At 37.9% G+C, this 24,539-nt stretch overlaps 2 protein-coding genes across 2 annotated transcripts in view; both read left to right on the forward strand.

Moving 5' to 3' along the window:
* Positions 1–606: 606 nt before the first annotated feature.
* LOC308700773 (small integral membrane protein 32-like) lies at positions 607–930 on the forward strand (the record flags this gene model as incomplete). The annotated part of the gene is made up of 1 exon (XM_081382543.1): positions 607–930. The coding sequence occupies one exon, from the start codon at positions 607–609 to the stop codon at positions 928–930; it is 324 nt and encodes a 107-aa protein (XP_081238669.1).
* Positions 931–4,979: 4,049 nt separating this feature from the next.
* The window catches only part of diaph1 (diaphanous related formin 1), a 171,424-nt gene continuing 151,864 nt past the window's right edge, over positions 4,980–24,539 (forward strand). Inside the window, exon 1 of the mRNA XM_081382422.1 lies at positions 4,980–5,621. Within this exon, the coding sequence (XP_081238548.1) occupies positions 5,520–5,621 (102 nt within the window). The 5' untranslated portion in view covers positions 4,980–5,519. The remainder of the gene's footprint in view (positions 5,622–24,539) is intronic.

Here is a 24,539-nt window from a genome sequence, read left to right on the forward strand (position 1 = left end):
ATACGTTGTCTCAGTGAGTTTGAGAAGAAACCCTTTGTTAAAAAATATGTAAAATGCTATCTGAAGTAACAAAAAAAGCAAAATATGAATGAATTAAAAATGAAACAATTAGTCCTATAAACTCAATTCATGAAAGAGCAAAAATAGGCTTAAATAAATAAACAAAACATTGTTTTGGCCAGTGGAAAGTGTTTGTTAATGAACTGTACAAAACCATGTGACAACTTGCCCCAAACTGCCTTGTAAAATACGTATCATGAGGACACATTCAACACTTCAGCTCAAATCCACCTGTATTAAATAGCGACTTTTGTGTTATTTTATGTCAATATGATTTCACTGTGTTCACTTATTTAGCCAACCAGTATAACATATGTTGATATTAGGTTATTAGTTTAGAGAGGATATCAAACACTTCTAGGGAAAACCACCGCACAAAACCTCTGCTAAATAAAAGAAGAATTTGACTCAAAACCTGAGATGAAGACCCTGTGACAACTAGCCCCAGTGTGTTTCAGATATCATCTTATCCTGCATGTGACTGCTTCCTACTAGTATAATCATACATATCCAATGTATATTTGTCTGTTGTGGTCTAGATTCATCATGCTGAGGCAGATGCTGTTGAACTCCACGGCAGCGGCGCGAGACTTCGACCTGATGACCCACACACACACGCAGGCGCCGCTGAGCGTGTCCCACGGGCCCGTGAGCGTGTCGGCCCTCCTGAAGCCCACGGGCCGCGGGAGCTCGCTGCGAGAGGGAGAGCCCGACAAACCCGACCTGGCCACGTATGTGGTGATGTGTCTGGTGCTTTTCCTCCTCGTCCTCCTCATCGTGTTCTTCATCAACTGCCAGCTGAGGAACTCTTTCTTCGCCTCCATGCCTTACGACCGGTCACTGCGAGAAGCCCGCAGCTCCTACAAATGACCCGTTTGACCCGAAGCGATTGGAACGTAGGATGCAAAGCAGTTTGGATGACAGAAGCAGCCCGGATTGAAGCCGAACTCATTGATCTGTCTGTATATAGTGACTGTTTTGTACTTCTGCACGGCCTTTTCTGTCCATATAGGGTTTATCACGAGTTGTGTGCATTATGTAAGACAGATTATTTTCTTGTACGGTGTTAAACCATGATTAAATCTCACATTCATGACCATCTGTGTAAAAAGCCCTGCTGATATTGATCACGGTTGAAGCAAACATGAGGCTTAAGAAACATGCTCATGGTTTACCTTTTTTTAAATGAGCTTACGGCCTAGGGGTTACAGGAATCATTTCTTCATCCTCATGTCATCATTTGCATCCTTTACCTTGTGTTTTACAAACCTGGGGTGCGTTTCCCGTTTAACGAAGTCATTCGTTGACTAACTACCATAGTATGAAGCATCGTTGGAGCAACTAACCAGTCTCGACTGTTTCCTGAAAGCACAGTCACATGGCCGCACCTCTGTCGTTTGAGCCACATTAGTTCAGCAATATACATTAGGACTGTCGTCACAAACATGTGAAGGAGAAATAACTTCTGCTGATTAATCTATTCCAGATCTCCGAGATGCTGCCGTAACGAACATGACACCTAATGACTACTTCACTGTTTTTGTTTCATGTCATTTTGCTTTATTAGATGTTTGATTCATCACCGGTTCCCTCATAAGTCATACTCTGGACTTCCCTTGTGCACATGCACTCTTCGAAACTGATTGTTGACATGCAAATATATATATATATATATATATAGTGCTCGCTCTATTAAAGTCATTTTAAGAAGACACTATGCATCAAACCACAGGTCAAGAGCTGCAGTTCCAACAAGCACTTTAGTTTGCGATGCTGTTTAAAACTATAGTTTCTGGAAACGGCAAATCGTTTAATTATGTTGGGAACGACAGAACTTCGACCATAGTTGGCTAACCATGCTTTCAGGAAACACAACACACCCCTGTATGTATTTCTTCCATTAAACACAAAAGAATAAGTTTTGATCATTCTTGAGTTGCATTAACAAAATTTGGTGGTTTATTTTAGTATTATTCATATATTTTTATAGTATTTATTTATATTTTGAATAAGCATTCATTTTTGAATTTTATTTTTTATTCTATTTAGCTTTAATTAATTTTTATAGTTATTTTAGTATTATAATTTCAGCCTATTTTAATTCAGTTAGTTGCCAGTCTGTTTATGGTTTCATCTGATAATTATATTTCATTTAATTCCAGCTAATGAACAAAAACTGGGCTATTTTTAGTCTTAGTTCAAAACTAACACAGGTTTGATTTGAACAATCTTCCACAGAAGAAAGTAAGTCATTTGGGTGAGTAAATGATGACAGAATTATAATTTTAGGGTTGAATTGTTCCATTAAAGACCTGAGTTAAAGGGTTTCAGATTCAAGCCCTTATAAATCATCACCATTGTGTCCTGTGAGACTCTTCGGGGGAAAGCAACAACTAAATGAGTCGAGCAGTCATTAGTCCGGCTTCCAGCCAGCTGAGCCTAAATCATCTATCGACGTTTGTCTGGCGGTTATTTTATTCTCCTGAAGTTACGTAAAAGACGCCAGTGCCAGCAGAGATAGAAATCAATCTGATATCTGTCTTAATCCGCATCCGATGCGGTAAAGCTGTGATGACAGACGCAGAGAGTCAGGTGCGACTCGATAAGAGAGACGCCGGGGCACATAGTATGAAACCAAGATAAATGACTGTGTCTCTCTCCTCAAGAGCCTTCCTGAGCAGCTCACAAACACTGGAGGAAACAAATGGCCATGACAGAAATATCAAACTGTTCTGAGATATAGTTCAGGTAAACCCTGCATTGTGAGGACAAAATGTCCCTCAAAGATGGCAATACCAGAAATCCTTGTCCTTGTAGGGACATATTTTGGTCCCCATGAGGAAAACAGCTTATAAATCATACCAAGTGATGTTTTTTTGATGTTGAAAATGTAAAGATAGTTTTGTGTGATAAGCAGGTTTATGGGTAGAGTTAGTGTAAGGGGACAGAATATACAGTTTGTACAGTATAAACATCATTATCACTAAGTCCCCATAAAGATAGTGAACCAGACATGACTGTGTGTGTGTGTGTGTGTGTGTGAGAGAGAGAGAGAGAGAGAGAGAGAGAGAGAGAGAGAGAGAGAGAGAGAGAGAGATGTGTTTAAATACAAGCTAATGTGTTCACTGTATGATAGATGATAGTTCATTTGACCTATTCAGTAATTCCCACTATAGGGATTTCTGCTTGTGTTGCTTTAAAACTTGCAATTGGACACTAATTTACTGACACTAATTCGGACACTAATGTACTGTTTTTCGTATACTGAGCCAAAAACATTTCATTCGCGCCTGTTCTCAACTGAGAAACTGCTTCCTAAAGAGACTAAATAATATCTCTAAAAACGGCACATTTTTAGTGTAAAGCTTTAGGTAAATCTGTATATTCATGAAGAACAATACTATGTGTGAGCAGCCCTGCACGACAGAGAATATTCTCATTATTTCACAAGAAACCATCATTACCATGAAGTCCGTGAGTCCGGGGCCCTTCACTGTCAGGAGCCCCAGATGTTCATGTGGGTTTCGCGCGCTGATGGGATTTAGATGAGAGCTCTGGGTAAGTGTGTGTGGTAGAGAATAATGACTCAGTGTGATGAAACTGGGTTGGGTTGAGTCAGCACATTTACAATGAAACACGCCGTGACGAATGAGGACAATATCAGACCGATTTCTGCAGAGCTTGAGGAAATATTGTGCATTGCTTAAAAAAAAAAAAAAAAAAAAAAAAGAGTCTTTCTGCACAGAGCTTTTCCTTTTTGTCCCTTCACGGCACACGTGACCCGAGGCCTGTTAATTACACACACCGCTGAATAGTCAACTCTCAGCAACTTCTCTCCACCAGTGTTCCTGAAGTCTGGCATTAAAGTTAATGACACTGGAAAGATGAACAGACACTTAATGTGTCTTAACCAGCATGAATTCATTACGATCCGTTCTGCTTTCACCTTTTAATGGGACAAATCTGAAACGAGTCTAATTAAAACTTCCCCCTATTTAATCCACATGAAGCATGAGTCTCACTCACTGCAGCGGGTGCTCGTCTTCTGGACAGCAGGGGGCGCGCTTCACTTACACATACAACTAACAGGCTTACTGAGTTATCCAATCCAATTACAGTTTGACAGTTTTCAGACTTATTAATTTTAGTTGAATTGATTAGAATACATAATATAAAATGCTAAGTATCGGTAAACTGCACTAAATCATATGCTATGGGCTACTAACATAACTAACATAAATTAATAAATGTTTTTGTGGAAAACGTGATAGCCTACATATTTTTTTTCAGGATTCTTTGATGAATGGAATGTTCAAAAGAACAGAATTTATTAAATAAAATAAAATAAATTGTATTTGAATCTTTTGTAACAGTATAAATGCCTTTACTGTCACTTTTGATGTACTTCATTCACTGTCACTTTTTCTATTTAATTTAATCTTAATTTATGAAATAAAAGTAGGATGCAAATAATGTCGTGGAGACTCAATTTACACACTAACAATATACATGACACAATAAACTGGACATGTAAAATATTAGACACTATAACAGTGTACACGAACTGACTTCTGCAAAAGAGCTATTCGTATTGATGTTATCAGATATTAATTAAAAATCTTTTTGGGAATTTAGTTTTATCATCTGAATATTTCATTATACTAATTGTGTCGTTTAATGTGCTATTTTTGCTTTCATAAATTACTATTATGCTATTGTTTAAGAGAAAATAACCATAACCTTTTATAACATTTATCATTTTTATAAAGAATTTTAATTCATATTTTCATGTTTGTCATGAGTGTGGCTGAGGTGTCAGCAGGCGTCAGTGTTTGTCTACCTGTGTGTGTGTGATGTGACTCAGGTGTGTGTATGTGCTCGTGATGGCTCCTCCCATCTGACCTGCCCAACACACACAGGAAGAGCGAGAGAGGGGGAGAGACACACAGAGAGAGAGAGAGAGAGAGAGAGAGAGAGAGAGAGAAAGCGGAAAACTTCATCTGATCTGCTCATGGTTGTTCTTTGAATCTGAAGTCTTTACCATGAAGCACAAGGACTTTATATCAACCGTCGGCGGGCTTAATGACAGCTCGATAGATTGACAGCTTAGATTGATAGGTTTAGAGACTTAACGCGTAGTTTGTTTAGTCGAGATCGAGACAAATTTGCGCCAAAACACGCGCACGGACTTTTGCGCGGAGATCCGCGCGCGTTCACCAGGGCGCGTATTAAGTCTCGGAGGGTCCGAATAAAATAAGTCATCTGGGGTTCAGGGTTCAAACTTCCCTCCTTTTCCTTTGTGTCAGAGGACGAGCACAGGACGAGCACTGGCCGGCGCGCGCGACAGCAACAGGCCGCGGGTTAAGAAGCCCTGAGAGGCACAGAGAGCCTGTGTGTGTGTGAGAGAGAGGATCCAGCTCTGCTCTTTGGGGGAATATAAGCGATTTTAAAGCACAACAATGGATCCAAACTCAGCGTCAGCTGGTGCTCCCAAAAGTGGGAAAGACAAGGAGAAGAAAAGCAAGAAGAACTATGAAGATGGAGACGGAAAGAAGAAGTTTGTAAGTGTTTTATGTTCTTGTGTGAGTTTACTGTCAGTACTCGGTGAAGCATCAGGGTTTGTCTGAGAATGCTTGAATCTGGCTGTTTATTAATCTCAGAGGTGTTAAAAATTCGTGTTAACCTCGAGGTGCTACATGTCGCAAATAAAAACCTCTTAAGTTTGGGAAGTTTTGAGGTGTTGCAGCTCGAGCGATACGTCTCTTCTGATGAGGAAGTGTTTTGAAGAATCGCTGTTCCTCAATGAGCTGAAGATCTTTCAGCTCAGAAATATGGAGTTAGATTGAGGGGTCTGTGCTGAGAACTGTCACTTCATCGCTAATAAAAGTGTGTTTTTGGTCCTGTACAGTGGATAATACCACCAGAAGTACCTTGGAATTCCATGTAATATAAACCATATGTTACTTCCACTTTAGTGCCGCGACATGCAGTGTTTTACAGCGAAATGAAACGCTGTTTAAGTGAAGTGCTACACTGTTGCATTCTGACTGCAACAACGTGCAATTTCGACGTGTAACTTTGTTTCATATCAAAAGCTTTTGAAGTGTAACAGTGTTTCAGTGTAACACCGGTTTGAGTGTAACATTTTTGCGCTGCGTGCTGTCTCTCGCAGAGTCAGTAACAGGAATTTTATTGCCTTTGGGTAAATAACACTAGTACTCAACAGCACAGCCACTCTTGGAAAGCCGTGGAACTGGATAAGCGCGAATGAGAGGGAATTCTGTGACATAATAAAAGAGTTCTCTGGAGCTTGTGTGGGAGGGGCCTAGAGCGCGCCCCTGCGTGAAGACTTAAGCCACGCCCACGAGTGTCTCTTCTGCTCGTTTAGAATGGAATACATGCTGTAAAGTGCATGTAGTTTCACTTTATTTTTGTAAATCATAATTATGACATATTAAGTTATCATGAGATGAAGTCTATATGAAATAATGATTTCAAATATGAAATTATGACAAAAAAAATTTGACCTTAGTGATCTGGAGCCGGTTGCATAAACTGCTAAAACTATAGTCTTACAAGTTAGTCATCACATTGTTTTTCTATAAGACTGCTTTAAGTCAATTACATTAAAATGGAGATTGGTCTAATTTGTTACTAAAAAGTAAGACTGGTTGCCCCTTGACTAACTGCTAGTCGGTCATACTAGTACTTAAGAAACATTTGAACATAATGGCTATGTTTATGCAACTGGCACTTGAAAAATTAGTTTTAAAAAAGAAGTCTTAATTTTTAACTTTTTATCTCATAATTATTACATAGTATATGTCATACTTGCCTTTTATGTCATAATAAAGATGTACCATTTTTTTCTTATGTGGCGGAAATGGGCTTCCATACATTTATGTATACAAAAAGTATGAGTAAGCAAATGTAAGTTGTTCCTTGTGGTAATATTGTACTGTTTAATCAACACCTGAATCATATATATATATTATTTTTATTTTTTATTTTTTTGCAGTACTTCATACATACAGTTCAAAGTACAATGCCAATAAGTGGATGATGCATGTCTTTATATTACATGAAGAAACTAATTTTAGTGTTCCTCAATCAGACAGCTTTTATCACACTGAAAATGAAAGGTCAAGTTGAGTGCAGTGCATTGTGGGAAGCAGCACGTGATGCAGTGTTATGGTTGCATACTGCACATTTAGTCAAATGTAGTGGGATATTAATGCAGAATATAGTAAGATGGTACCATGGTAATCCAAACAAGCCCTCGTTCTGAAGGGAATCTGATATTTCATCATCAGACAGCGTTTCTTTCAATAGTCTCGCAAACACACCTGCTGTGTTATAGTGAAACTAGACACTGATGGGGTGAAACCGTAAACCATGTGCTGCTGAAGCAGAACGCTTATTAGCATTTAACCATGGTCATGGAAATAATAATTACCACCTACATACCATAGTTAGTTACCACAGTTAACCATTATACATTATATAGTTCTCATTCATACTGTGTAAGACGTTTTTTTTTGCTTAATTTGTGATGACGCTGGTGGCTTTATTTTAATGATAGCTCTATTGGCTGGTTAATGTTTATAAGCATGTGTGTCTGAAGTTGAATTATTCCAGTCTTCTAGTATAGTAATGGACAGCTGTTCCTGTTTTCTTAATCGTTTCCGCATGGCCAGTCTCATTTGCTGTTTTTATTGGTACTTTAACATGGGACACATGGTGACGTGTCGGATCCACCGAAGCTCCTGCTGTAGAGCTGTCTGGTTTACACTAGTTTGTAAATGGTGATTCCTCTCGCTAAATATCGTCATCCTGAGAAAAGTGTTTCTCATCTTCATGCTCATTTCACTAGCACATTTGGTGCATATGGGAACATGCCTGTTTATTATAGTCCAAACTTTTATTTTTGATAGATTCAGTGGTAAACATAGTATACTACTGTCTTAGGCCGCATTTACATTACATCGTTCAAGTGACCCGATTCCGTTTTTTCCCCCCATTTGGCACATATAAGCAGGAGAAAAAGCACATTGATTATGATGTTCTCAGATCGGTTTCAGGCCTCATTCATATGTGTAAATAAATCTGATATGAATCTGATATGTGCATTTGCATCTGCCATGTTAGCAGACAGATTGTATATTCCCCTGTCAATGCGAGTCTTACGTCATTGAAAAAGCGACGGTGGTGAATGATGTCACAACCGCGATCACATGACTCTTTTCAATGCCCAGGCTGCAAAGCGTGCTCTCCTCTTTTTCTCTTTAAAGATGGTGCGGAAAGCAAAAGCTTGTATTATCATTTCGTCTGCATGACTGCATCCATTGCAAATCGTGTTGTTTTTACTTCCTTTTCGGCATAAGCTTTTCCTGGTCAGTACTGTACATTCTGGCACGTGTATAGTGTAAATGCAGATATCAGACACGGGTCACTTTTAAAAGATGTAAACGGGTTGTCCAAAAAATCGGATGTAGTCAACAAATCGGAATTGGGCATCAAGACCTGCAGTGTAAATGCAGGCTTCAGCCCTATTCGGACGGGATTAACTTTACAAGGGTAGATGGAGTGATGTAATTTTACCACAGGACGTCTGTAATATTAATGGCCAATTCACACGAGATAAGATATCTCAGTAAACTTGCAGAAGCTGTCACTCCTGTCGTCATGTGTGTATTACGCTGCTTCCTGATATCACGTGCACAAACACATATAACCTATATTTATATATATAAAACGGTTATGTCCGGTCGAACGATGTATTAATTAACTTCAGATCAGATTGTGTTGGTAAAAGGCATTTAGCTAACGCTAAAAGATGTTTCGTGCCTCTAACAAGTGCTGTCGATCTTCTCTCTGATCTGAATGGTGTGTGTGAAACACTTGAGTTTTGCCACAGACTCGTCCCAGCGTCTAGAACGCAACTGATGCTTTTTCAAGCGTCTCCATACTTGGAAAAACCGCGGAAAACTACTTTTAAACAGGAAATGACGGAATATTCACGCACATATTTACAGCGGGTCTATTCGCACGGGATTAGTATTACCTGAGGTTATTTTTCCCGGACCTTTTTACTGAAGGTATAAGTCGGCGTAATCTTTACTGACATTATCCGTCATGATCACTAAGATGCACATTCAGACGGGACTAAAATCACTGAGAAGCGCTGGTAATTATTACTTTACCCCTCCTCTCCATGTTACACTAGTCCCGTCCGAATAGGGCTTTACTGTATTCAAATCTGTGTGAGATCCATTAATTATACATGCTTTTTGGTTATTAAAATGTAAACGATTAAAACGGAATCCAGAGAAATAAAAACAAAAAATACAGAATTTTGGGAAAAAAAATTAAATGGAATCTGGGAAACAAATGAAACGCATCTCATAGGGCCCTAAATAAATGCTTTTCTCAAAGCTGAGTTTGTGTTACTGGAGGCCTTGTGTTGTGTCTGGAGTTTATGATGTAAAGGTTTGCTCTGTTTGTTCATTTAGCTCTCTTGTGTTTGCTTCTGATCGATTCTAGTCCAGACAGGTCTTAAAGTCCAGAATTTCCATATCCATCCCAGTGACGTCACGTTCAGACGCTGGCACACGGACAGAGAGAGAGAGTTCATATGAGTGTGTGCTCAGTTTAGTGGAACGGTTTTGTGCTTCGGGTCTGGAGCGGAGCGTCCTTGTCTCAGATCTGCCCTCTCAATGGTTTCACACTCTCCCTTCAGCAAGGATATCAAACACACACACACACACACACACACACACACACACACACACACACACACACCGCTGGTGTTTTTCCATAATAAGCGTAAGGTCGTGTTTTTGTATGGAAGTCATCACTGTGAGGGAGTGATGGGATCAGTGGCTGAATGTCCGCTTACATCTGTACCCCGCTGAGAGACACAGCGTCTCTGTTTGATGATGTCATATCCTCTTCCCCGGCTTTAACCTGCTTGTAATGCTTACGGATCATCCCAGAGATCATAAGCACTCAGTGAGGCGTCTAAAGCGGCGCAGTTATTCATCATCAAACCTGCAAATGTAGGCAATGGCTGTGTTTGCTCAACAGGACATGTTTGGTGTTACACTCACTCATCAGATCAGAACACTAAAAATAGCTCAACACACAGTTATAACGAAGGCACACTCAGCCGTTCAAAAGTTTGGGGTCTGTACAAATATTTTTAAAAGAAATGAATACTTTTGTTCAAGGATGCATTAAATTGGTTGAAAAAGTGACAGACATTTATAGTGTTAGAAAAGATTCTATTTCACATAAATGCTGTTCTTTTGAACTTATTCATTTCTTGGTTTCCACAAAAATATGAAGCGGCACAACTGTTTTTAACATTCATATATATAATCATAAGTGTTTCTTGAGCAGCAAATCATCATATTAGAATGATTTCTGAAGGATCATGTGACACTGAAGACTGGAGGTATATGTATATGATGCTGAAAATTCAGCTTTGTTCACAGGAATAAATTTCATTTTACAATATATTCACATAGAAAACAGATATTTTAGATAGTAATAATATTTCACAATATTACTGTTTACTGTATTTTTGATAAATGCAGCCTTGGTGAGCAGAAGAGTTCATAATGACCCCACATCTTTGAACAGTATAATTGACTAGTATTGTGGTGATTTCAATGCACTTTGTTTCTGTGATTGAGCTTAAGACTGGGTATTTCTGTAATTAAAATTTCAGTGATGCCAATAATGTTAGGAAGGAATATTTTTGAACTGTTCATTTCAGTGAATCGATTCAAAACATTGACTCAACAATTTACTTGCAGCATCACTCGAAATTGTACTGGACATTTTTTTACGTATATTAAAAATATATGTAGGTAAATGATGTATTTAGATGAAATATGAGTGTTCATTTAGTTAGAATCGCACATTCACAACATACAGTGTACAAGAGCTAATACATATTAGCTTGATGTGTGCCGGTAACTAGGGCTGGGCGGTATATCGAGTTTGTACGATATATCGCTATATTTTTTTGAAACGATATGGAATGAGGCAATACCGTTTATATCGATACAGTAGTTTGATACGAGCACATCTGAAAAACGCGGAAGATGCAGTGTGCGCTGCCGCAGTGAAAGTAGCCTACATAGTACAATTTGTCCTAAACATGACACAAGCTTATATTAAGGGCTTCAAAATAACTGGTAAGATATAGTTAACAAGTTTAAAGCAGCTTGCCCTGTCAGATGCTTACTGACAGATACTGTTGCTGACTGACAGATAAATACTTGCGCTGTTTAATGCGTTTGAGATGTGTTGCTTTCCTCAGTGCTTAACTTACATTTCACAGGTATATTCTCCATCTGTAAATGTTAGAAAGTCAAACAAATATGTCCATTTCACTGTCAGGAGAGGACGAGCTTCTGCAATTGAATCTCCGCTAATATTCAAGCTTCCGTGAATGAGCGACGCTGCGCGCATGCGGGCCAAACAGACGGAGCACAATAGAATAGTAGCGCAATAATTCTGACTAAAATATACATATTGCTAAAATGTTTGTTGTTGGAAACAATAAATAGGCCTATGCCATATGGGGAATTTTAAACCTACAAGTATATTTTTATGAAAGTGACCATTATAACGGGGTAATCAAACGCAGGCTAATAGTTTAAGTTCTTTTGTTTTTATTTTCATTTTTAGTTTAGCCTTTAGTCAATTTAAAAACAAAAGCATTATTTTTGTTGGAATGTAATGTGATTTTAACCACCTTTTTGCACATAATACATTGCATAGCCTACATTACATTCACTATATTTGTTTCCATATCCTCCAATATCAACATTGTTGGATATCATTGGGCAGGATGAAAATGGCATGTTTTTTTAAATAAATACAGATTTTCTTTATCCAAATGGAAAAATGTAGAAAGTACCGAGATATATATCGTATATCGCCATTTAACCCAAAAATACCAAGATATGATTTTTTGGCCATATCGCCCAGCCCTACCGGTAACTATGCATTATTAAGGCTATTTTCTATTGGTTTAAAGACATTGATACAGGAACTGTTGTTGTCAAGTACGCTTCATTCAACTGCTGCCGCCTTTGTTGCGAGAACATCATGTTATTAACAAAAATTAGAAAATTGTTTGTTTTTTTTGTGTGGAAATTTGTGAATCGATTCAAATCGGTGGAAGATAGAATCACGATTCATATGTGAATCGATTCATCCACCCCTCATAAATATGTTGACAAGATATATTTTTGAATCTGAAAGTCTAAAAGTATTGATATATAAGTATGTATATTGCATTTATGCATTTTTTTTTTGCCACTGTAAATGTTGTCATGCACTAATGCGTCTTCACTGACGAATGTCCCCTGACAGCTGTAATGCTGCTCATCTTGATGGTGCTCATGGTTTGTTCTGGAACATTATGGACTGATCAGCATGTTTGTCTGAAAACACAGATATGAATCTGCATGACCGCATCAGCCTCTGGGGTGGGGTGTGTTTGTGTCCCTCAGGTCAGTGTGTTGGGTTTGCGTCCCTTAGGACACACAGATGATCAGCACAAAGGTGCTAACGTTGATGTTTGAGAGCCGTCTCATGTGCATTTGAAAGACCAGGTGGAAAACTGCATCTCACTCATGCACTGCTGTCAGACATGACTCAAACCATCAGCTCTTGTGCTTCATTCTGACAAACTAATGCTTTAAAGGGTAACTATCGCCAAAATGCAACCTAGGCTCTTTTTGTGAATCTACCGGAGGCAATCTTTCGTGTAAAAGCATAATTAGAATGGAAACGCCACTTTAAAGATTGACCGTATTTTAGTTTTCGGTCAAATAGCCTTTTGAATGGGAGTGCTTGGGGCACGACTATGATAGCGTCAAAATCTCTATTTTTAAAACACTAAGAAGGCTCGACACAACATGAAACTGTGCTGGAAGTATCACCAGAGGCTCTACACATGAACTCCAGCATTGAGAACATTGTGTACACAGAGTTTACTAAAAAGAAAGATTTTTGAACAACTCACTGTCTCTGTGTCCGTCGGCATTATGACAGTCAAAAATAGTCGATCTCCGAATGTGAATGAACTGACTCTTATATGAGGATCCTTTTTCAAATACAAGGTCAATACTGATTTTTACTAACGACAAAACAACAAATTATCCGTGAATGAATTTATATGGAACTAAGCTTTAGGAGCTTTCCATCTTTACTCTCCTAGTCCTCCCTGTTACGTTGCAAAATCGCACAGTGTGAACCGGCTTTAAGAGACGCTCATACAGACTCAATTCAACAGGCTTCACTCACTGCCCTAATTTCTGATCTCAATCACAAATAGTGTTGCACGGTGTACCGATACCTGAAAAGTATCGCGATACTCGGAAATTAAAAACGTCACGATACCTAAATTTATCAGTATCGATACTTAAAAAAAAAAAAAAAAAAAAAAAAAAAAAAACGCCTCCCTATGGACGTCTGTGTTTTTTTCCTGATGCACGCAGCAAAGAACCTGCCGCTGTCAGTGTCATGTGACAAAACACTACAGCGAGATGGCTGCATGTGCGAGCACAAGTGGTCCACGTCTCCACGACTCGTTGAAAAAGATGATGCGAGGAGTGACATACGGAAGTACGTTGCCTAACTTGCTCTGTTGCACGGTGCACCGATACTTCAAAAGTAAATCGGAAATTAAAAACGTCACGATTCCTTAATTTATTAGTATCGATACTTCTAAGAATGACCACGTTCCAGATTTGTAAGGCCGGTGACACACTGGCTGCGTGTCGTGTCCGTTTTTATTTCGGCTCCCATGTAAACTGCCTGCGTGACACACGCGCCTGGGCGCAGCTCGAGAGCGCGGAAAACGCGTGCATGTTAAAAATAGAACCGACGCCTATTTTTCACGACACGCAAGTGTGTTGGAAGTTTCCAGGCAAAATAGAATAGGAAAAGATGTTTCTATGTCATTTTGACACGAATACATATTAATAAATGACATTTTGATGTTTGGTTCAAACAAGAACGAATTGTTCTGTAGCCTATTTTACCGTGAACACTGCCGACGTTGTCTTTGCTGCTATATGTTTAACATGAAGTATAGGCCTTCCACAACTCTCTCCCCACATGTCAAATATATCACCAATGAGGCTTATCATATGTTACCAATATTAAACATTGTTTAATATAATCGCTGTTCATATTTTTATTCAAAGTTCAGAATCAAGATAAAGCTCTTATGTTTCTTATGATAAATGAGATAATGCTGCTAAATTTATAAAAAAAAAAATTACCTTGAATGGCATTGCTCTAATTTATTTTTTATATTTTGATATTTCATATTTTGTTCAAATGTTTAATATATCTGCTGTTCATATGTTCATTTATTAGTGTGTTATAGGATTAGAATGTTGTCCCGGATTTAAAATAAAGCACAGCAATGATATTTGAGAGTGTTTCTCCCTTTTCAGGAAAAGTATCGAAATCGCAATACTTGACTTGGTATCGGTATCGAAACAATAATTTTGGTATCGTGACAACACTAATCACAAACCAGTTTGGTAAACCCGTCCGTCACACTGATTGACACAAGCCAAGTCCTGTCTGTCCGGATGATGGAGGAGAGATGTTTTTAAGCATGTTTTCATCAGAGATCTGAGAGCTCGTTCTGTTTCGTATCCCGTTCTCTATCCGATAGATGTCCAGGAAAACATGACCGCTGATTCAGAACGCCTCTGTGTTTATGAGCGTTCATGAGCCTTGAATGCCAGAGAACAAGGAGAATAATAACACTTATTCTTAGAAGAAGAATAAGCATTTGTAGCTCTAGAAAATCAGATCACATTCTCAGACGCCCCATGATGTAATTCAGATGCTGTCTGGGAAACGCCTGTGAACCCTCCGCTCATAAAACAACAGTGTGTTTCACAGAAGCGTGTGCTTTAGGAGCCTCCGCGTTCACACGGGCCCTTTACTATGGAAAAAGAGAACTTTTCTTTGCCATTATTGGTGGCATTTCCTTAAGACAACTTGGATATTGCTCATATTTAGTTATTTGACAGGAAGTGCAGCTGAGGTGACTCATAAGATTCAGCATTATGGGAAACGGAAGGAAAGAAATGAACTGAAAGTAGTCCATGTTAAAGAAAATGTAGAAATATTGTAATATTTGTGCTGGAATTGAACTCGAGGTCATCACAGAACAGTTATTGTGTTCTAGTTATCCTCTAATGATGATCTTTCAGTGTTTTGCAGCTGTAGATTCTCCATCTATAAGTGAAGATTTACCTCTTATATATGTGTGTATTTGAAAGAATATCTTCTGCCCTTCATTTATTTGATCAAAAATACAGTAAAACAGTCATATTGTGAAATATTACAATTTAAAATAGTGTGAATGTTAGTGTCACATGATCCTTTAAAAATATTTCTGATTATTATCAATGTTGAAAACCGTTTTGCAGCTTAATTTTTGTGGAAAATGTGATTACTTTTTTTTTCAGGATTATTTGATGAATTGAAAGGTCAAAAGAACAGCATTTATTTGTAATTGAAATCGTTTGTAACATTATAAATATCTTTACTGTTAATTTTGATCAATTGAATGCGTTTGTTGTTTGAGGGAAATGTTAGTTAGTTGATTGTTCGTCATAAAGTTGAGCGTATGACAGTCCGAGTGCCTGCTGACTCAGTCGCGTGTATATGATGCTGTTTGTGCGTGTGTTTTCTTGGAAATGCGCTCTTCGTGTTGTTTCAGGAAGTTGTAACGGCAGGAAGTCAGGGTTTACACTCTTGATCTCACTCATGTGTTTTACTGTCACGTTATGGCATAAATGAGATCAGGATTTGTAGATTTAAACAAATCTAGATCTATAAAACCCTGCGTTCATTCAGTTTCAGATGTTGTGATTGGATAATGAGAAACCAACACAAACAGCTTCAGCCAATCACAGGCTGTTCGTTTTGCATATAAACTGAAATGATGTAATGCAGCTGTGCAGCTGAATCATAAACTTCGGAAAATGTGGGAAATTTCCCACTTAGGTGACTTTTGGAGGGGATTTTTAATTTGTGGGGGGTTTTATCCTTTCTCTTTTTTTTTTACTTGTGGGAATATGCAGTGTAAAATAATGAGCAATACACACAATCCTGCACTGAGATTCAGGCCCTGTTAAAGGCAAAAGAGTTATGACTGTCTAACACTGTCTACAGGGATCTGAAAGGCGAGTTGAACTCCTCATTGTGTATTTTAACTCCATGTGACTGTTAAAGATTGTTACTGCAGATATGAGTCAAATGTCTGTGTAAGGAGTGTGCTGATGGTCAGTTATGCGTGACCAGTGTCTCTGAGCTGAACATTTGTACACACGTTTGTCTATGCTAAACCTATAAAGCCTACCGTATCATATTTAATACGCAAATTTCTAAGGCCTCTATATTTATTACCAGCATGATCAAAGCTTTGCTGAAAAACCCATTAAACAATCTACTACAGGGGTTTACTATTAAAGTTCAAAGAGCTTTCCTTCCCAGCGGAGGACCAGTTAAACATTTCCATCGGGGCAGCCGAAGATCTTTTAGAAATCATGTTAAAATGTGAGTATCAAATATGATCATCAGGCTTTTGGGGAAGGTTTATTTGTTCATCTCTCTCAATCATCATTGCATTGCATTATGTGTTTTAAAACTACAGAGGTTTGATCATAAAACTAAGCATTCAAATATCATCTTACTAAGACATATTATTGTATATACAGAGTAACAGCTTTGATCTATCTAGTCTTCTATACTATTATAAAGATCTCATTGATTTACATTACAAGCATCAGAATTTCTTCTTACTACTTTTTGCCCATATAAATATCAGCAACTGCACTAAATTTAATATTTGTTCTCTGTTTGGGCCTTTGAATAAAATTTAGCTTTTCCTTTAGCTTCATATTCTCACTATATGAGCCATAATTACCTGATCCATCAAATATGATATTTATCAAAGAACAGACATGCAAACCTTTGTATAAAGGTAAAAAAAAAAGAAAAATAATTCATAGGTCAGGCTTTACAGGGTTAAGGGCCATATGTCCTCACTAATATATTAAAATATCATGACAACTTTACTAGGCTCATAAATGGTCCCAAAAAGTTGTTCTCAAGTTTTCCAGGTCCAGAAATCACGTTTGAATCCCTGCTTGTGGGATTAAGAACAAGAAATATCTTGATTTTTAGTTTTGTCTTATTTGAATATATTTTATGTTAATTTGAAGTCCTCTGTGAAGTTTGCTGAGGCCTCGAGTGTTCTGGACTTCTTGTTGAGAATCTCCAGTCCAGATGATGTTTGTTTAAATCTAATGATGTGCAGAGGTTTCTGGGAGGATTGATTTAGTGGTCGGATTAGGAGATTAAAAATATTAACCTGATAGAAAAACAATGAGACTGTGAGATGAGCTCACTGTAGAGAAACAAACGTGTGTGTGTGTGTGTGTGTGTGTGTGGGGTCAGTGGAATGTGCTCCGTTCAGGCTGAATGGATTAAGTCAGACAGCCAAAGTTGTGTGTGTGTGTGTGTGTGTGTGTGTGTGTGAGAGAGAGAGAGAGAACTGAGATTTAAATAGGTTGTGTGAGTCACTGGATTAGATTCTGAGGTGAAGACGCAGGTGCACCGATACGTGTGTGTGTGAGAGAGCGAGTGGATTGTGGTTCATTAATTAGTCAGTCATGCAGTTTAACAATGAAATGACTCCTGTTCATAATGACACACATGAAGTGCTGTCATACCGCAGTGAAGTGGCAACGTGCCATGCTGTCGTATGCTTTTTTCTTTTTTTTTTTGTTAAGAAATGTAGGCTCATCTCTTTTGACAATAGTCTTTAATGAGGGTTTACTTGGCTACAAAATTGGCCCCATAATTATCTAAATATGACACACCCTCCTTTCAAATAAAGTTAAAAAAAAATCTGTACTAGACTAGTCAATATCATTGGGCCTCAATTTAAATATTTATGCATAGCTGTAATATTTTAAAGATATTTGCACATCTCAGTGACTGTTACAGCAGTGAAATTCCCTTTGACCTGCAGTCTCTCATTAACAGACAGATTAATCTGTCTAATCTCTCTCTCTCATTCTCATTTTCTCTCTCCCTCTCCCTCTCCCTCTTTCTCTCTCTTACACTCACTCACACACACAGACACACACAGACAGACAGGTGTATTAGGTGAAGTGTCTGAACGTCTGTGATTTAATCCCAATCCTTGTTTGGTGTGTCTGAACCGAAGGTACGCACGCACACACACATACACACACACTAGGGCTGCACGATACTGGGAAATTATGCGATATTGTTGTTGAGTATTGTGATAAAGATATTTCTTGCGATATAACATTTCCCTAGAGAAATGCTATTTTTATTAAGTTTTTTTTTTTTTTTGCCTTTATATATGTAATGTTCATATTAAAATAAACAGGTAGGCTAATAGATATTCTTCTGATCTTCTGATCACTTGTCTCTACTCCCGCCATTAGTTTTTATTTTTCACTCTCTGATCTGAGCCACTAGGTTCCCCTGTGGGCCCGATCTAGCCAAAGCATAATAGCACCTACTGGGGAGGCGGGTATGAAGATAGTAAGGCCACATTTGATTGGTCGAATTTGGATAAACAACCTATGCATGGCACATAAAATAAATGCAGTTTATTGCACCTCTCTGTGATACGGATATCGCATATACTATTATCGCGATAACGATAATTTTTCGATATATTGTGCAGCCCTAACACACACACACACACACACACACACACACACACACACACACACACACACACACACACACACACACACACAGGTGTGTTAGGTGGAGTGTGTGAACGTTTGTGATTCAACCCCAATACTTTTTCTGATATTTGGTGTGTCTGAGGAGTTTTATTTGTGCTTGACTCACTGAATGTTAATCAAACTCTCATTAATGGAACTCATTAGTGTGACCTTTGTGCCACACACACACACACACACACACACACACACACACACACACACACACACACACACACACACACACACACACACACACACACACACACACACACTTTGAATGGCTTTCTTTGTGAGTTTTAACCCAGTAGATGTCTGGATGTCAGACGCACACAGGCTTGCAAACACAGGCAGAATATTAAGTGTGTGTGCGTGTGTTGTCTGTGCTGGTAAAACTAGTTTGAATTTGCAGTTTAACAAGCTCCTCATAATTTGAAGCAGTTAAAATAAAAATAAAAATATACAGTGAAAGTCAATGGACTCCAGTCCAAAGTCGAAAGTAAGCCGTACAGGTTTGTGACGGCAGGATGGTGAGGATGTAAGGTTACACCTGTAAACAGGCTGAGCAACTTTCTGTTTCTTCTGTTATTATATGGAAAAAGCTTGTTCTTAAACTTGTTATTAAGAGGACGACACTTACATTTCTGTCATTTAAGTCAGTAACTGTAATGATACTGTATACCATGATAAAAGCTTCGACAATTATCGGGATATGAAAATTTGATGACAGTTTTTATTTTTGGGTGAACTATCCATTTAACAAAGTGATGCGTTTTAGTTAATTGTGATGTTTGAATTGAAAATGCTTGAATTTAACAAAATATTTCTTTGCAAAAATGAACAAAATGACACATCAGAACTTTTGCGACTGTTAATGACTGATGAAAATGATTCAGACTTTTAAATTGGATGCTGCTTGAGAGAGTGTTTTATTTTCACCTCAGATCATTCGTATGCTCTCCTATTTCACATAAAAGCATTGTATTAGTTTTTTTTCCTAATGCCACACTAGAGTTTCTTTTCTGAAAAAAAAAAAAAAATCATAAACTAGCTGAGAGACTGTCATGCTAATTGACACACATAGTCAATTTAGTAGTACTGGCACTGCTCAAGTCTGGTGTGAGCAACAACACCTCTCAGGGTGAGTGTGAACAAACACTGTGTGTGTTTCTGTGACATTCTGAGACATCTGATATACTGGAAGTGTAATATTTCTGCCCCGAACTGTCATTCAAATAAGAGCAAACAAACACACACACACACACACACACACACACACACACACACACACACACACACACACACACACACACACACACACACACACACACACACACACACACACACACACACACACACACACACACACACACACACACACACACACACACACACACACACACACACACACACACACACACACAGCTTGTCTGTTAGCTTTTGCAGAAGCTCACAGAACGCCCAGAGTCAATATTGTGAGAAACGTTTAGACTTTTGCATTTTCTGCAGAAAGTGTGCATGCTGATTTATCCTGAAAGGGATCCCTTTGTTTTCATGACATGAGTTCTTTCTCTTTCTTTCCCTGTTGGATAATGGTTGGTCATTATGTGGTCGTTATTGAATTATTCGCCTCTGACGTCACTTCCCTTTTCTGTCACAGTCAGCGGAGGGAATTTTCTCTCAATTTCATCCTTATCAAAATGATCAAACTCATGTTCTCATGTTTTATTTTTATCCTCTCTAATAATGTTCATGCTCCTTTTGAACCAGGGTTATTATACTTAACTAAAACTAAATTGAAAACCATAAAAAAGTTTGTTACTTTAAATAAAACGCTGAAATAAATGCTAAAAAACTTAAACTTGTTTTATTTCAGCAACTTAATGTGCTATAATAACTAAAACCGAACTAAAAATTTATAGAAAACTAAAGATATATTAAAAATGACAAAAACACAAAACCTTAAAATTGGTTTATATATATATATATATATATATATATATATATATATATATATATATATATATATATATATATATATATATATATATATATATATATATATATATATATATATATATTATACACATATACACACATGTGTCGTGATTTATCAATATGAATAAATTAGTAGGCTAATATAAAAAAAGTTACTTAGGGGTGTCGTGTCGCAATGTACTAGTGTTGCCGATAATCATGATATTCATGATATATGATAAAAATCAAGAGTACACTTATGATATTATGCATAAATAATCAAATCAGATTCCGCGATCACTGAATACAACGCAAAATCAACAAATTGTCGCATTTTTTTGCGATCCTGCATAATTCCTAATTTAACCGCAAAATAATCACAAAAATGAAAAAGACCTCACAAAACATTAAATTATAATCACCCAATTAAAATATCTCTAAGTTTCAATGCATTTTACGTGGATACAGATGTTGCGCACATGATGTCTGCAAGCGGTCTGTCAGAAACATGACGAAGGAAATTTGTCTCACCTGCCCATAAGCGCCAAGGAGCGGGCTAAGCAATATCCTGATATATTGCACGAGAGTGGGGGTAAATTGTTTTGTGTTGACCGAGTGACTGCCTGACTGCAGTGTGTGTGTGCTTGCGTGTGTGACTGACTGCGTGTCACCGCCTGTCAGCGTAAAGTATTGAATTCTCTTTATAGCGCTTGAACAAATACACATAGCTACAATTACTTCAAAATATTCATCTTGGCGAGTATTTACGTAAAACTATCAGTAATAACTGATTGGGATGTTTGTCATTACTGTAGTAGGTCTTAAAGTGACAGTAACCTAATTTACCTGCTGTTGTCAGTGTTGTTAATGTTAATCAAGCAACAACAATAGACTACAACACAATAAAAAAAAAAAACGTAAATTATCCACTGTTTGTAACTGTATCCTTGTATTTATTTGTCCTGTTTTGTTTCTGTTTGTTATTTGTTCCTTTGTTCTTATTTCATTACTGAGTGTTTACTTGATTATTTAAATCATTTCTTGGATGTTCCTGGTCTTGTGTTGTGCCCATAGGTTGTTTTAAAAGTTAATTTGATGAGAATTTGATTAGACCAAAAAAATCGTGAAATCCTGGAGGGACTGTCCAATGAATAGGGCGATGTGATAGTTTAGCGCTCCATAATGCTCATGTGAAATTTGTCATTCATACTCGTAGCCAGAGGGCGCCCTCGCACAGAAAGTCCACAAGTGAGACTCACAGGAGTAATAAAAAATATGATGTTCCAGGAAATCTTTTATATGGACTAAGACATCATATCGCTGCAGCCGCATAACACCAAACATTTTAGATATATAAAGATGGTGACCTCATATTACTATGAATGGGAAAAAGCAACATTATTTCAAACACTCAGCTGATGTTATAACGAGAGTTTGACTCAAAAACGTTTTAGCCTTTTAACTTTGATTAAAAACTGTTAGCATTTTAGCCTTAGCGATGGTTCATTGTTGCATCCACAGCGTCTGTTGTCCTGGTAACCTCATTACCCGCCTCCTAAACAGGGTTGCTGGGTCTCGTGTTGAGAGGAAGTGTTTGTTTAGTTGTGGAGAATCTGTTTGTGTCTGAATGAAAGGTCTTCAATGAGGTCCTGTCATCAGAAGCTACCCTGTGAGGGTCAGTCCATTGTCTCTGTGTGTGTGTGTAACAGGAGCTTATTCATGCGTGTAACTTTTCCTCTGCGTCCAGCCAAGCGTTATCTCTGAAAGCATGTTACCGTGAGCAGAGCGCGCTCGGAGGAAGCAGGCGAGTTTAGCTTAAAGGACTTCCTGTTGACATGTAGAGTCACTCACTCACACACACACACACACACACACACACACACACACACACACACACACACACACACACACACACACACACACACACACACACACTCACTGTTAATGTACTGTACAGTTATTCTGAAGGTGTCTGTCAGAAAAGCAAGTCATGTTCTTTTCTTTAGTGTTTGTTTCTCCTCGTCGTTCTCTTCATTCTGTACTTTTATAAAGTCAGTTTGGCGCATGATGGAGAACCGCAAGGTCATTTAATTCCACAAAAAGAAATCATATTTTGCATAAAGCAAATAAACCCCGTTTTTAATGATTATTTAAGAATTTCTCTCCTCTTTTTTTGTTGCTTTGTGACAATTTTCTTTACTCGTCGTCATCCTTAAACTCTCATTATTGTAATGTTAAAAAAATTATATTATTTTACTTTAAAGTTTTATATATTTTGGGAGTATTTGTTGTACTGCCTTTAAAAGTATTGGCAGAAAAATAAAATGAAATAAAACATGACCGTTCAAAAGTTTGGGGTAATAATAATAATAATAAAAAGTTACTTTTATTTTATTTTGCAATGACGCATTTAATTGGAGGAATGATGCTGAAAGTTCAGCTTTGATCACAGGAATAAATTACGTGTTAACATATTCACATAGAAAATACAGTTTTTAACTGTAATAATATTTCAGTAACGGTATATTACTGTTTTTGTGACATTCACCGTTTTTAATATTATGATGTTAAACACATGAACACACTAAATTCTTTGACCTATTAAATTATATTATACTGCCTTTTTGTTCTTTATATAGACTAAAACAATGCTCTGCTTGTGTGTGTTTGTGCGTGTGTGTGTGTGCGTGTGTTTGCTCCTTAAGCAACTTTTGCATGTGTGTCTTTCTTTGTGACACTTCCTGTAAGAACTTTGTGCAGGAAGTGGCTTGTCACATTTTTAACGGGCGTGACTGGTGTGGCCCAAATGATGACATAATTACAACGCACACACACACACACACACACACACACACACACACACACACACACACACACACACACACACACACACACACACACACACACACACACACACACACACACACACACACACACACACACACACACACACACACACACACACACACACACACACACACACTTCCCAAGCTTCAGTTGGCACACACTTCCCAAGCTTCAGTTGGCAAACCGAAATGGACATTTGTCTCCATGGAAACCAAGCAGACAGAAATTACCACACACACACATGAAAGAACACATACAAGACTTCATATCAGGATATCTATTTTTAGAAGGAAATGAGAAATGCAGAACCTGTCTCCTCCATGTGTTGTTTGGGTTACTCTTTAGTCTTTAACATTAATCTGATCTGACTAAAAATGACAAAAACACAATTTAAAGGTACAATATGTAATATAGCAATATGTATCAAAATATCCAAAAACCACTTGCGCAGTGTTATATATTTATTTCAATTATACTTCCATTATCCTAAATGTTTCCAAGAATTTGTAAATTCAGAGAAATTCACAATTTAAAAAAATGCCCGTCTCTGTTCACTTGTCGCCTGTCAGTGACGTAATATCCGCGCTATCCCTGGTTTCCGCTCATACTGCCATAGTAACCATGGCGACAGACGTTATGTCTAGCGCGCGCTCACGCTGTTGTTGTTTCGTTCAAACATTATGGCCCATGGCAAGCAGACTTTGGGACAAAAGGAGAACTAAAACGAGGATCAATATCAGTGTGGCGTTTTCGAGATGCCGAGAGCTAGCGTCCGCGGCTAACTCCGACTTGACAGAGACGCGCAAATGTAGAGGTGAGCTAAGGTACATA

This window comes from Scardinius erythrophthalmus (assembly GCF_964197995.2).
Source record: "Scardinius erythrophthalmus genome assembly, chromosome: 13".
Taxonomy (NCBI): Eukaryota; Metazoa; Chordata; class Actinopteri; order Cypriniformes; family Leuciscidae; genus Scardinius; species Scardinius erythrophthalmus.